Here is a 13,031-nt window from a genome sequence, read left to right as displayed (position 1 = left end):
CTTTAACGGTCGATTGAACATTCATGATGATCCTTAAGGGAGATTGAGTGGTGCGTGCAATAGTTACTCATAACTTAAAATAAATGTCAAAAGTTCAAATATGATATAAGTACATGATAGAAAACTTACATTTAGTTTTATTTTGAAATTATCATTTTACCAATTAAAGTATGATTTTACTTATCCAAAACATCAATTTTCTTACACACTACAATTGTTTTAAATTACTTCAACACAAAATACTTTATCTAAACTCCAAACTTAACTTAATATGAGTTAATTCCATAATCTTCATACGTCTCCAACAAAAAGTATCACATAAAAAAAAAAACTTCACCTCTTAATCTAAATAGAAATGCATTTCATCCATTAAATTCAATACTAACTAAATATATGGAACTTTACTTAAGTTCCATTTCCTAGAGGTAGCATGTCTTAATTGGCAAGTAACTTCATAATATCTCTAAAAGCTTAATTATGTTGATAATATTCTTAAAGTGTTAATAAAAAAAAAACCACATTATTGAGAGATAACATTTTTTAATTTTAATTCCTCTTTTCTTGTAATTTTAATGTTTTTTTTTAAATTTAAACTAATTGATGTTGTTATATCTTTAATTAATTTTAATTAAACTAATTTATATTTACATTTTTATTTATTATTAATATTATTATTATTAGTTTATCTAAGCAAATTATTTTCTAGGAAACGAAGAAACTAAACCATCTCACTTTTTTTTTACACCAATATTATTATTTTAATTATCTTTTTACATTATTTAATTATAAATTTATCTTTTATTATATATGTATTTTTTAAAATTATCATATAATGAGCTGTATATAACTCTTTCAGTTGTCAAATTATAATTTTGGAATGGAAAACATATAGACATGATAAAATATTTAATGTTTAGGCCAAATTCCCATATTAATTAAATTAATGTCTCATTAATGAATTTCTTTCAGTTACTATTTTGCAAATGTAACCTTCCCTTTTTCAATTCTTAAAAAGCTGAGTTGTTGTCAACAAAAGAAAGCCAGAAAAACAAAGGAAACCAGAAAAACAAGAAAAACCAGAAAAAGAAAAGAAGAAAGAAGGAATTTGTCTTGACTGGACCCACCAATTTGTTTTCCTTTTCCTCATTTTCTAACATTTCATGTAAAAGGAAAATAAATACAAATGTTTATTAACTTTTTTTTATACTTACTACAGTTACAAAGTAACTGAAGAAGTTTCAATCTTAAAAGAAAATCAAATTAATTAACACTCACAGTTTTTAATAAAATAATAAGGATTTTTTAATTTATTTCAATATTTACATTAATAACTTTCAAAACAAATTCTAGTTATTTCTTAAACAAAGAAAATTTAATACTTAATATAAACTATGAAATGTCTTAGTGACTTGTGTTGGAAATTGATCTACTTTGATTTTTTAAAAAGTTTAATTAATCTAAAATGAAACCTTAAAGTTCTAGTTAAATGTGTATAAAAAAAACTAAGTTTTACATAATTTTGTTATATGTTTCAATCATTTGAAAAGATGTGAGTTGAAGTGAAATTGTAAAAAGGTGAAGAGCATGCAAAGAGGTAGAATTCAGGAGAGAGAAACAAGTTTTTGAACATCATTGTCCAGTCAAATTCAACTTCAGTTACTTTCCATAATGTCATCACTGGCTGCTGCTTTGGTTTCCTTGTTGTATCCATAAGAAACAAAATTTTCACAACTCCTAAACAATGATATAATATAGAGTCATTGGTATGTTACTTTTGGTTATCTTAGACTTTCAACTGCTTATTTATTACAACATTTGTTTCTATGTCCCCTTCACTTCCCCTCCACATTGTATAGTAAATTCTTTCTGCACAAAACTGCATGAATCTGAATATCTGATTGAAGCAGTTTCTCTGTGCTGTGATTCCTTGAGTCTTTGGCCTTTGCATGCAACTCTGCTCACTCCATCAGTTCCTGAGATTAAGATCAAAAGGGTATGTGAGTTCACCTTGGTATCTCTAATTCAGTGTCTACCAAAGGTTTTACAGTTTTTTTGTATCAGAAATGTTCATTTCTTTATCCCTTTGATGAAGGGTTTATGTTTGGTTTGAATGCTTTGATAGTTGATACAAGTAAGAGTGACTGATAGTTATTGTGCGACTTTTGGCTTCTATTCTCAAAATTCTTGGTTAATCCCTTGTTTTGTATTTTCTTTACTTTTTTGCTTTTTTTGGTTCTGGTTTAGAATGTCAAGTGTTACTGCTTATAGTGATTTTTCTATACTTGAATATAGGATTATCTTTGGTGAAAGACAGTTGTTGTGTAGTACCAAAAAGATGTCAGGCATTCCAAGAGCAACTCGGCAACAAGGAATGGAATGTAAGAGAGGAAAAGAGAAGGTTCCAGCCAAAGAAGTAGACGTAAGAACAATGATGAAACTTAGAATTGTGTACACTGACCCTGATGCCACAGATTACTCAAGTGAAGAAGATGATAAGTTGTTGAGCAATGGCTATCAGTTTGATGGTTGTTCCAAGCGTGTTGTCAAGGAAATCTTGCTTCCATGCATGCAAAGCAAATCACAAGAAGAGAGTTCTTCAGAAGATGCAAACAGTGAAAAGATCAAAGCAAGTTCATCAGGCTATTTTTCAAGTAGGAGAATGAGGAAATCATCAAGCATGTACAAAGGTGTTCAACGTAGGAAATGGGGGAAATATGTAGCAGAAATTAGAGACCCTATTGAAGGGGTCAGAGTGTGGCTTGGTACATTTGATACTGAACAAGAGGCTGCTATGGCTTATGAGAGGAAGAAGAATGAGTTTGAAAACTATTTGTTGGCTTCTAGCAAAAGGGTATTTGAGAGTTCCAAAGAAATGTTGTTTCATGCATCTCCATCATCAGTGCTTGATGTCAGCACTACAAAAGCTCCACCAGATGTTAATGACCTGAATGATTCAGTCAAAGAAAAGGTGAATGTGGAAAAAGTTGGTGAAGGAGGAGGCATTGATACAGAACCAGTTAATAGTGAAGATAATTCAACCCAACATTTGTTAGAGGAGTTTGTGCCATCATTGTTTGGTCATGAAGATTTCTATTTGGATGAAGCAGAGAAAGGGGGAATGTTGCTTGGTAATGACTTTTATAATTTCTCAGACAATGACATCAAAGGTGGTTTTATGTGGAATGTGGAACATGGGGAAGCCACTGTCCTTCCCCCTGTGGACAGTGCTTTTGATGAGTTAGCTTGGATTGATGAAACTCTAAATTTGGAAAACTCATAAAAAAAAATTTAATCACTTGTTTGGAAGAGTTTTTACATTAGTTTTTCTGAAAAAAATCTTCTTAAGTCAAAATTATTATAACAGAATTTCTATATTAAGTTAATTTTAGTTTAAGAAAAAACTATATTTTTTTACTTTTCTTTTATAGAAGAAGTTTCAGAATATAGGTTAGTGGCTGCACAGTTATTAGAGTATATAGGCTAACAAAATGAGTTTTAGCATATTGCATTTTAATTGTTGAGACTTGAGGTTTTATTTCCATTGTCAAGAACTCTGCAGTTTTTTGCTGCAGATTGGAGATACCATTTGTAGATTTTCAATTTTGTTAAGAAACTAAATCTGTTTCATATTTTCTTCAATGTCCTCACGTTTTGGTCATTTTCCTTCTTTCTTATTATATCCACTTTGAAAAGACATTGCTCCCAACTGTGTACTTTATTTGGTTTTGGCTACTGTTATTGCATGGAAAATCAAAACAAAAAGAAAATGCCAAAGTAAAGTTAAAAGCAAAAGCATTACAATTACAAAGAATAAATGTTCCCCTCATGAACAATTTTAACGACTATTTTCCCCCAAGATGTAAGCACAAAAAACTAATTAAGCATGGATCATTTGAAAATATCCTTGTTTATTCATAAGCTTTTCTTAAAGGAGAAAATAAATACTCTAACTTCTAAAATATTAGAAAAAAAGTCATATCATATCAATTATCTGCTTGGTTTTCGCTAAAATGGCCTACTGGATAAAAAATTCCTTTCATATTTTCTTCAAGTTTAAGTGTAATAAACTCAACGGATAAACAAAAACATCATAAAATTGTGTTAACAAAGAAGAAAGACAACGACCATGATGTGACTAAACTTTGAAGTACAATGGGTAATTATTTCAAGAATTGGAGGGGAAAGAGGGACGTAAAAGGCAATGTCTCATGAATTGATAAATATTTCACTATTACATTTGGAGAATTGGAGTTTCAATTTTGAAGAATATCATAATATTTAATATATACACCAACTGCTCTCTGAACATCGTAATAGAATGCTCACTTTACAGCAAGTTCTTGATGAATTTTAGAGCACTTTCAAGTTCCACGCAACATCAAAGTTGGAGGAGTTTGCAGAACAATTGCAAGACGATGTTTGTCAAGTGCAATTCACAGCTAGATCTCATCATGCTCCTTCACGGCAAAAGGAATCAGAAGGGTAAGAAATCTTGAAAGGGAAAGAGGTGCACATAATGGTACGATTCAATGAGAATTACCAGGGTGACAATGCTTTGACTCTCAATCTCCATATTGGGTGATCAGCTTAAGGTTCAGACCTCATACATTGTTGTTGTTTGCTAAAAGCCAACTCACATACAACAGCTAGGTGATCACTTCCCCATTTCTACAAGGCATATAAGAATCATAAAGATATTGATAATCCAAATCCAAAGTGGAAAAGATACATAAGCGCATTACCAAATATGGTTTGAAGAACTAGCTTTAAGTAGATTACCTCACTAGGGAGTCCTCCAGATCTTCTAAGAATATCAATTGGCAAGGTTTCAAGAACTCTAAGTGGAACAAGATCATCAGAATGCCTGATTACCAGACATCGGTCACAACAACAAACAAACAATCTGGAAATGCATATAATTTTTTGCGTTTGTTAAACAATATAATTACCAGATATAATCAACAGTTCCCATGAACTTGGAGTGGTATGATGTTGCCAAGGGCTCCCCAATATCATCTCTTGTTTTATGGTCACCCTGCAGCCATAACTACATGAGATTTATGAAGATTAAGTGGGAAATATCACAACTGTTTGAATATCCAATGAAAATATTTATAGTTTCCCATATTAAATCTTTATATCACAATGAAGTTGCCGAAATAGCCGATTGTAACAATTTTATCTGGCAGATTAAAACAGCATACAGGAACACCACTATAGGCACTACGGAGTTTGAGCTGGTGCTGAAGATGAGTAATTCCTTTCGCCCCTGTTGCAAGTCTTAGTTCTTCCACACTCCATCTATATAACAATTGCCTTGAGAGAGTCATCGAAATGCTGCACAAGATACCCAAATAATTATTACAGAATACCTAATACCTCAAGTTTGACAAAAACAATGATGATAACCCTTCCCTCTAAAATGGGACAAATAATAACAATACTTGAAACAGAGGCAAGAAACTGGTTGAGTGAACATCTTGGTTTAGAGGAGAGTTCTCAGCTCTATCAATTATATAGAAATATAGTACAAAGGGAATCTTGTAATTAGGGAAAGAAGATTACAAAATCAAGTAGATGCTCTATAGCCTAATTAGGTACAGCAAATAAAAGGATATAATTGCAACATAATTTACAGCATAAACAAGGAAATAATCAACAACAATAAAGGCAATAATATTATTATATCATTAAGAGCAACAAAAGACCACATTATCCGAATCAACAAATAATCTACAGTCTTGATAAATAAATGATCCTTAATCTGTTCCAGAATTGATAATTGCGTTGTTCTTTTTCTATAACAGATAGTAACCAAGACTAAGACGAAAGACATAAAAAGTACCTGGCATCATCAGGAATCTGTGATCTGAAGATTCTGTTGGACTGGATTTCAAGCTGTCCTGACATATTTCGGCGATCATGTAATTGGATGTCTAGCTGCAATACATGAAGCAATTACTAATAAACACTGAAAACTCATTGATGGCCACCTCTCCTCAAAGAATAAGTCACACCTCTAACTGAATTTGGATTTTTCACTTAATAGAATGGAATGGGACAAGTAAGGATGAACTGAACAGGGAGGGGAATTAATTACACAAAGCTAGCTTTCCATCTGTTCACAAGATTAATGAGGGAAAGGAACCTTTCCAAACAATTTCCAAGGGAACAAAAATTGAATTTTTGAAAGAAACAAAGGGCGAATAGATCCTCTTGAATTCCTTTACCATCCTATCTATTTTCAAACTCCCAAACAATGGAATATATGCCCCATTTTCTCATACCCTTTCTGTTCCTCCATTGTCTGTAATCCACAGATAAATTATTTACTGAAGGTTTGAGACACTACATATAGTCAAATTTCTCAGATACCGCTCACAAATAAGCTAAAAGGCAAGAGAGAATATACCATGACAAGGAGATGCCAAACTCACCTTTGACGAAGACAGAAACTTATATATGGCACTCTGACATCATGAGATGAAACAAAACAAAAGACAATGAAATAACAGCATATTAGATAACTAATCTGAAACAGATAAACTACTAAGTATAAAGCAATATCATACCTGTGGAACACTATTTAAATCCCCAGCAATAATAACAGGGATGTTGCCCCATTTTTGTGACAACTTGTAAGCTTTGTCAAGTAAAATTCTGACCTGTCCATTATCATGGAGCAAGTTTCCAAAATAATAAAAAGAAGATTAGACAACTTAATTAACTATAGACAATTAAATGCATTTATTTAAGGTAAAATAATTTGCACCAACCCTGGCCCAAAAAATATAATATTAAAAAGTTTAGAAAATGAAGCACATGCACAAACACAAATGACTATACATGCAAAATATGTATAATGCTACTCATCTAGTGAAGTACCTGGCCCAGTTTAATGTCACCACGATTTGGGTTGAACAGCACATGTATGTTTCCTACAACAAATCTTCTTTTTCCTGTGGATGGTTCCCTATAGATGAAAATCAAGTTGCTATGTGGAAAACTTGAAAAACCATTGTTCGTGAAATAGACATCATGTGTGTAAGAGAGAACATATGTGAATAAATGAATATACACATTAATATTTTCAATTTTAAACTTTGCTGCTAAAAATTAGCTATGCAAGTTTTAAGAAGACAAGGAAATAATAGGAACAAGTCACTGGTTGGTATGCAATAATGTAGTATACAAAAGTAAATAGTAGTCATTCAAGGATAATGAAATACAAGCACACCCAAGTGTTATGCAAAAACCATGTCAAAGACTGCAAATGATTGTGTTCATATTACCCATTTTAGACATGTAAAACTTACATTGGGGTTAGGTTACATGCGTCAGATTCTTTTTTATCATGGTTTGCCTGTAAATAGATAATAAAATAGAGTAATAAGATATAAAAACATTTGGTTTCATTGCAGCGAGAACACATGTATGCATAACATTCAGGAGGAAGTACAACAGAATATAAGATGGGGGGATTTAAAAATTTGTATCACAGATCATAAATCCTTCTAATGAAAGAGACAACAGAGCAAATATAAAACTCGGGATGGAAAAAACTTAGAAAAATAAAACCAAACCCAAAATACCTCCAAAATACACAGCTGGGCAACATTGTTACGCATGCCAAATCTTTGGAATTCTATATCTTCTTGATGCAAAAGATTGAATCTGCATTCACATTACAAAATATAATTTAATTAGACCAAATTAAGGATTTGATATTTTCTAAATTGATATGTTCTATATTAGCACATTTTTGAACTGTTGGTTTTCTGTTGCGTCAAGAAACACTTAGGTAGCTCATTTACTTATTGTCAAAGGACAACAATGTAAGATATTAAATAAATTGATTAATATAGGATACAGAAACTCAATTACTGAAATGATTTATGGGTTAGGGAAACCTACAACTTGTCTTTCCAAAATACAGCACATCCATCTTGTGCTTCCCCAGTGCGAGCCTGTGACAAATGAAAATAATGATCCACATAGGTACTTGATTAAATGTTAGGAGTTTCAAAACTAGCATGATAATAGTTTAAATATGTATATAATATACCTTGTAAATACCTTTAAAGCCACTGTTCTGGAAAAGATTGTCTAGATCATTAAAATGATCAACCTCCTAAAGAGACAAGATTTATGAGAAAGCAATTCTTGACAATACAATTCTACAATGCATGAAGTTAGCTTACAATTTCAAGCAGAGAATAAATACTAAATCGGGTACAACTAATATGTTTGATTGTGCCAATGGGAATTAACATCAGAGTAACTTGTGTCTCACGAATTTATGTGTTGTCAGAATGAATACGTAATCAAGAGCTGTAGGTAAGTAAAAACCCATGTCAGTTAAATCAGTTTCTTTGGGTCTCCTTGGGTTAATGTCCAAATTTGTCCCTGAAAGTGTGGTGTCCTGTCATTTTAATCTTTGAAAGCAGCATAATTATTAAAATCCCTGAATGTGAAAAAAGTTACTCAATTTTGTGCTTCTGTTAAAGTTAATGTCTATGCCTACGTGACACATTGTCTGCCTTTATGACAATTGAAGTTGTACACATGGATGACATGTGGCAGTCCAAAGAAAGTTTTTCTTTTTTTACTTCCTCAAGAATTATGATGTCACATGTCTTTTTCAATTTAATTCTTGAATTTAAACACTTACTGTCATCCTGATCCTTGAAAGTATTTTCAATTTTTTAATTAAGTCTTATTACATTACATATAAATTATTAGCAAAGACATCACTCTCATCCCCTATTTCCGTTTCTTATTTCTCATATTTTTTACACTATTTTTGGTCCATCTTGACTTTCATCTCTTCCACTTCTATATCAAGTTCCATTTAAAATTTAATACTTACAACCTCAAGGTGTGTTGATTCCTAGTCTCAAAGCTCATTATTGATCTTGAGCTACTTTTTTACATTGCCACTGTTTTGATTCCTTTGAACAAATAAATATATGAAGGTGAATGACATGATATTGTTTGTTGTACTTATGAAATGTCTATATTTTGTTCAACTAAAGTTAAAATTCAAAAATCTTAAAGTTGTATGTTGCATATGTAACTAAAACTTTTGCATGATATGTATTTGTTCATACAACTATTAAACTAATCTATGAATGATTACATATAGTAGTAGTTATTAATTAAATCCAAGATGCTACTGACAAGATTCTATAAGATTTCAAACCAAATCTTCTATCTAAATAAAGTTATTAATTATATATTATTAATGAGTATAAAAATTTTATAACTTATTTTTAAGCTCACATTCGATCTAGTGAGTATTTAAATTTTAAATGCTGAACTTGATATAAAGATGAATAATAAAAAGTCAAGGTAAACCATAAAATATGTGAAAGGATGGTAAAAATATGAGAAATATGTTGGTGGTGTCTTGGTTAATAATTTATGTTATGCGCAAGGTAGGATTTAACTGAAGTTTCGAAAGCACTTTCAGGATCAAAATGACAAGAATCCTAATGATAAAAAATCCTAATAACTTTTTTGTAGCTTTCAGAGATTAATAGAGATGCATAATGATAAAAAAATGGTCATAAGTTGTAACCAGTATTAAATGTATAACAGCCGGAAGGACTACCTGGAAACACAGTATGCTGGCGTTATAGTTATTAATCTCTTCAAGTATGAGCCTTTTCCTCCTGTCCCACCTCAACAACCTATGTGGAATATTAGAATACAAATCCAGATGATTTGATGCATTTTCAACACCAAGTATATTGTATGAAACAACCACAATCTTATCTGCAAGGAAGGAACAATTAAGAATAGTAAATATGAGATAAACACCATTTAATCTGAACTCTAAATGACACAATTAACTGGGGCACCCAAATGTAAAGTATTAGCTATCTTCATCATGGACTGTTAGTTATTGGGGGGTGGGGTTACCCATAAGCAAGCAAATCCCATCAGTACATTCACACCTTTATTTTTTAAAATTTATTTTGTTGCCCTTTCCTTAGACAGCTGAAATTTTGGGAGAAGGCACCAACCGAAATGTATATGAATATGTAGATTGTAGAATGACATCTGCTAATGAAATTCTCCATTTTTTATATTTGGTGACAATCTCAACCACAGAAACGTAATACTAAAATGCTAACCTTTTCCTAAAAAGAAAAATAACCATCAGAAGTCACTTTTCTACACAATAGAATTCAAACTAATTATTACTTCCCTAGAAGCAGATAACCTTGTAATTCTGAGTTCTGACCCATGCAATTAGAACAATCTTTTGAAGAGAAAACCCATCTCCTGGAACACACTCCGCACCCAAAAAAGGGACATTCCAGCTGAGGTGTTTTCTGCTTTGACGAATAACAAGTGCTTAAATTTTCTAGAGGAGGGCTTCCGCAATCGTGGCCTGCCATACCACCAGCCAGAATAGACGGCAAAAGCACATGAAATCAACTACGTCTAGAATTTTGTATTCACTCAAGAAGATTCCTTATTGGGGACACACAGTAGGGTGTCATTGATATGCACCTATTTTACATCTCCTTTCCATATAATCATGAATGCAGCATTCATAGAAACAATCCACGCAGAAGCAACAAACAAATAACAAACCGTTTAGGCGTTTACCAATTGTCACGCTCACACAAATTAATTAATTAATTAATTAAATGCCTCTTCATTTGACCTAAAAGCCCTCCATCAAATCAATACATTCATCAATTTTCAAAAGTAATATTGAGCGCCATCAATTGGAAGCTATCCTATCAACTGTATATGCCCTTTTCAATATTCCAAAAGACTATGAATCCTCTCTCTGTTCTTATCTCCTCAAATTCACACACAGTATTAGAGAAACTGAACACAATTTGAAGTGGATGCAGATTCAAAGTGAAACGGAACACAATTTGAAGTGAATGCAGATTCAAAGTGAAACAGAATTCGAATGAATGATTGTTCTGACCCGAGCAATTGGAAGAGTCTTTGGAAGAGACAACCCATCTCCTACTCCGACATTCAAACTGAGAACGCCGTCGTCGTTTTGACGGAGAATTTTCCGGCGAATGCCTCCCACGCTTGCGCCGAACCATGCTTGCGCCGGTTGCAGTGTTCATGACCTGTGTTGAACAGTTTCTCTTATGCTAAATTATCGTTTATCCTTTAACTTTAAGATTAAGTTTGATTCCTTATATTTAAAAAAAAATGTAATTTAATCTTTTGTTGATTTTAAAATTAATTTAAATGTTTTATTTTATGTTTAAAATTAATTGCAACACTAAATTTAATAATTGACTTTTAAAATAGTAATAATTAACATTTTTTATAAATATTTTTACCATAATATTACTATTTCATTAACAGAGAAAGTTATTATATAATTTGTATCAACATGGATGATTAAAATAATAATTTATCTTTTCTTTATTTATTTACATGAATATTAATTTTGCTTTTAGATAGAAAGAGTATATATTTAAGAGTGTAAAATTGTTAGTTTTTCAACTAATTATATATTATTATTTTACATTGTAAGTTTATATCTTTCGTAAACTATTTCATTAAATCAATATTTTTACAACGAATAATAATTTCAGAAATTTTACAGGAATATAAATGGATTTATAATTGTGTTCAAAATTTCTTCTTAAAAATATTTATTCTTCATAATCAATTTATTTAAATATATAATTTATATACAAATAAGATCCACCATTTATCTTCTTTCCATAATATTTATATTTTCTATGTTCACATATTCAGATGGAATAAATTAATTCTCAAACAATTTTTTTTTTACTTTTGCATCAATTGTTATGCGACTTCTTCATTTACTTTTTTATTTCAACTTAGCTAACTTTTGTTCTAATTATTCATATAGAAATATTATTTTGATTTTGTGATAAAATAAATAGAAAATTCCATTAAACTGAAAACTAAATAAATGATTATTATCTACATATTTATAGCATATTTAGATTATATATATGCTGTGAAATATGAAGTAAAGATTCGTCTAAACGCGAACTTTAATTAGGTCTATAAATTCAACTACAAAAAGTTTAAAAAAAAATAATTTTGTAAGAGTTTCTTTTAAAAAATTTAGCATATTTATCTCAACTTTTAAAAATAGTAAAAAGGAGTAGAGAATCCTAAATTTAGAAAATCATATGTTATTTTAAAAATTTTAGAAAATGTAGAACTCAATGCAACTGAATACACAATTAAAAAATAATACCTAGATAAAAAGTTATTGATAAAAGATTAAGCAAATGTTAGATTTGCTGAAAATACACCATTAAAATAAATATGTATATTGAATCAAATTTATTTATGTTAAGAGGAAATGAGTTCAAAATTAAAAATAAAGTATATGGAAAGTGTTTTTCAATATACAATAAAATTATAATTTTGTGCACAAAATATGTGTTATCATGTATCACTAAAATTATGCATGCAAAATGCAAAAAAAAAAAATCCAAATATTTAAATTATTGATTTTTTTTCATTTGATCCATTTCTCTATTCTTTGTTATCTAATCTTAAACTCAAAACCTTAAACCTTAAAACAAATGAGATATCATTAAAAAATAATAGAGAAATAAATAAAAGAAATAAAGAAATGAAGGAAGAAAAATAAAAAAAGAAAAAAAATGATAAGACCTACAAATATTACATTAGTCCAACAACAAAATTTTCATTCTAAGAAGTCTCTTATAAAGAAAAAGATAAACTTCACATATCTTTATTTCCATCTCTCAATCAGAGTCACCATCTCTTTGGTAAAATCTTGACCATGTTAACGTTTGAACAACACAACTATTTATGAATATGCAATGTTCAATCATATGTTTTCAAAATAGTTATCTTTGATTTGAACTATTGAAGATACAAGTCACCTCCCATGAATATAAATACCTTCTTACATTAATAAAAGTGTAAGGTAAGCTATGATATATAAAATTAAATATCAAATAGTGTACACTTTGACAAATAAGACAAGACCTATAAAGATCCATTATTTTATTTAAAATTATGCTTAG

General features: G+C 30.4%; 2 protein-coding genes across 4 annotated transcripts; one reads left to right on the top strand and one right to left on the bottom strand.

Moving 5' to 3' along the window:
* Window positions 1-2,308: 2,308 nt before the first annotated feature.
* Window positions 2,309-3,285, top strand: LOC137836541 (uncharacterized). Its single transcript, XM_068645207.2, has one exon. The coding sequence runs from the start codon at window positions 2,336-2,338 to the stop codon at window positions 3,278-3,280; it is 945 nt and encodes a 314-aa protein (XP_068501308.2). The 5' UTR covers window positions 2,309-2,335; the 3' UTR covers window positions 3,281-3,285.
* A 907-nt stretch (window positions 3,286-4,192) lies between these two features.
* Window positions 4,193-11,159, bottom strand: LOC137838019 (DNAse I-like superfamily protein). Of its 3 annotated transcripts, none has more exons than XM_068647225.2 (15): window positions 10,955-11,159; window positions 9,614-9,777; window positions 8,066-8,131; window positions 7,915-7,967; window positions 7,593-7,674; window positions 7,317-7,363; window positions 6,886-6,973; window positions 6,573-6,665; window positions 6,438-6,470; window positions 5,846-5,940; window positions 5,205-5,337; window positions 4,950-5,035; window positions 4,780-4,864; window positions 4,541-4,668; window positions 4,193-4,457 (listed from the first exon to the last, which is right to left on the bottom strand). In XM_068647225.2, exons 1-14 carry the CDS (start codon window positions 11,103-11,105, stop codon window positions 4,588-4,590), a joined length of 1,257 nt encoding a protein of 418 aa, XP_068503326.2. In that variant the 5' UTR covers window positions 11,106-11,159; the 3' UTR covers window positions 4,193-4,457; window positions 4,541-4,587. The 3 variants fall into 3 exon arrangements, with proteins under 3 accessions (XP_068503326.2, XP_090157654.1, XP_090157653.1); XM_090301528.1 differs by having other exon boundaries at window positions 8,077-8,131; window positions 10,955-11,139; XM_090301527.1 differs by lacking the exon at window positions 10,955-11,159 and adding an exon at window positions 10,250-10,524.
* Window positions 11,160-13,031: the final 1,872 nt, after the last annotated feature.

The sequence above is a fragment of the Phaseolus vulgaris genome, chromosome 4 (assembly GCF_051622355.1).
Source record: "Phaseolus vulgaris cultivar YP4 chromosome 4, ASM5162235v1, whole genome shotgun sequence".
NCBI lineage: Eukaryota > Viridiplantae > Streptophyta > Magnoliopsida > Fabales > Fabaceae > Phaseolus > Phaseolus vulgaris.
This window is presented reverse-complemented; position numbering and strand designations above follow the sequence as displayed.

What these genes read in the sequence shown, in the direction of transcription:
- LOC137838019 (XM_090301527.1), bottom strand. Translation starts at nt 10,406, where the DNA reads ATGGCAGGCCACGATTGCGGAAGCCCTCCTCTAGAAAATTTAAGCACT. An exon ending in CAGATTCCTGATGATGCCAG is followed by an intron (nt 5,338 to 5,845) that starts GTACTTTTTATG and finishes TATCTTGTGCAG; the next exon opens with CATTTCGATGACTCTCTCAA. An exon ending in GTGCCTATAGTGGTGTTCCT is followed by an intron (nt 5,036 to 5,204) that starts GTATGCTGTTTT and finishes TTATGGCTGCAG; the next exon opens with GGTGACCATAAAACAAGAGA.
- LOC137836541 (XM_068645207.2), top strand. Translation starts at nt 2,336, where the DNA reads ATGTCAGGCATTCCAAGAGCAACTCGGCAACAAGGAATGGAATGTAAG.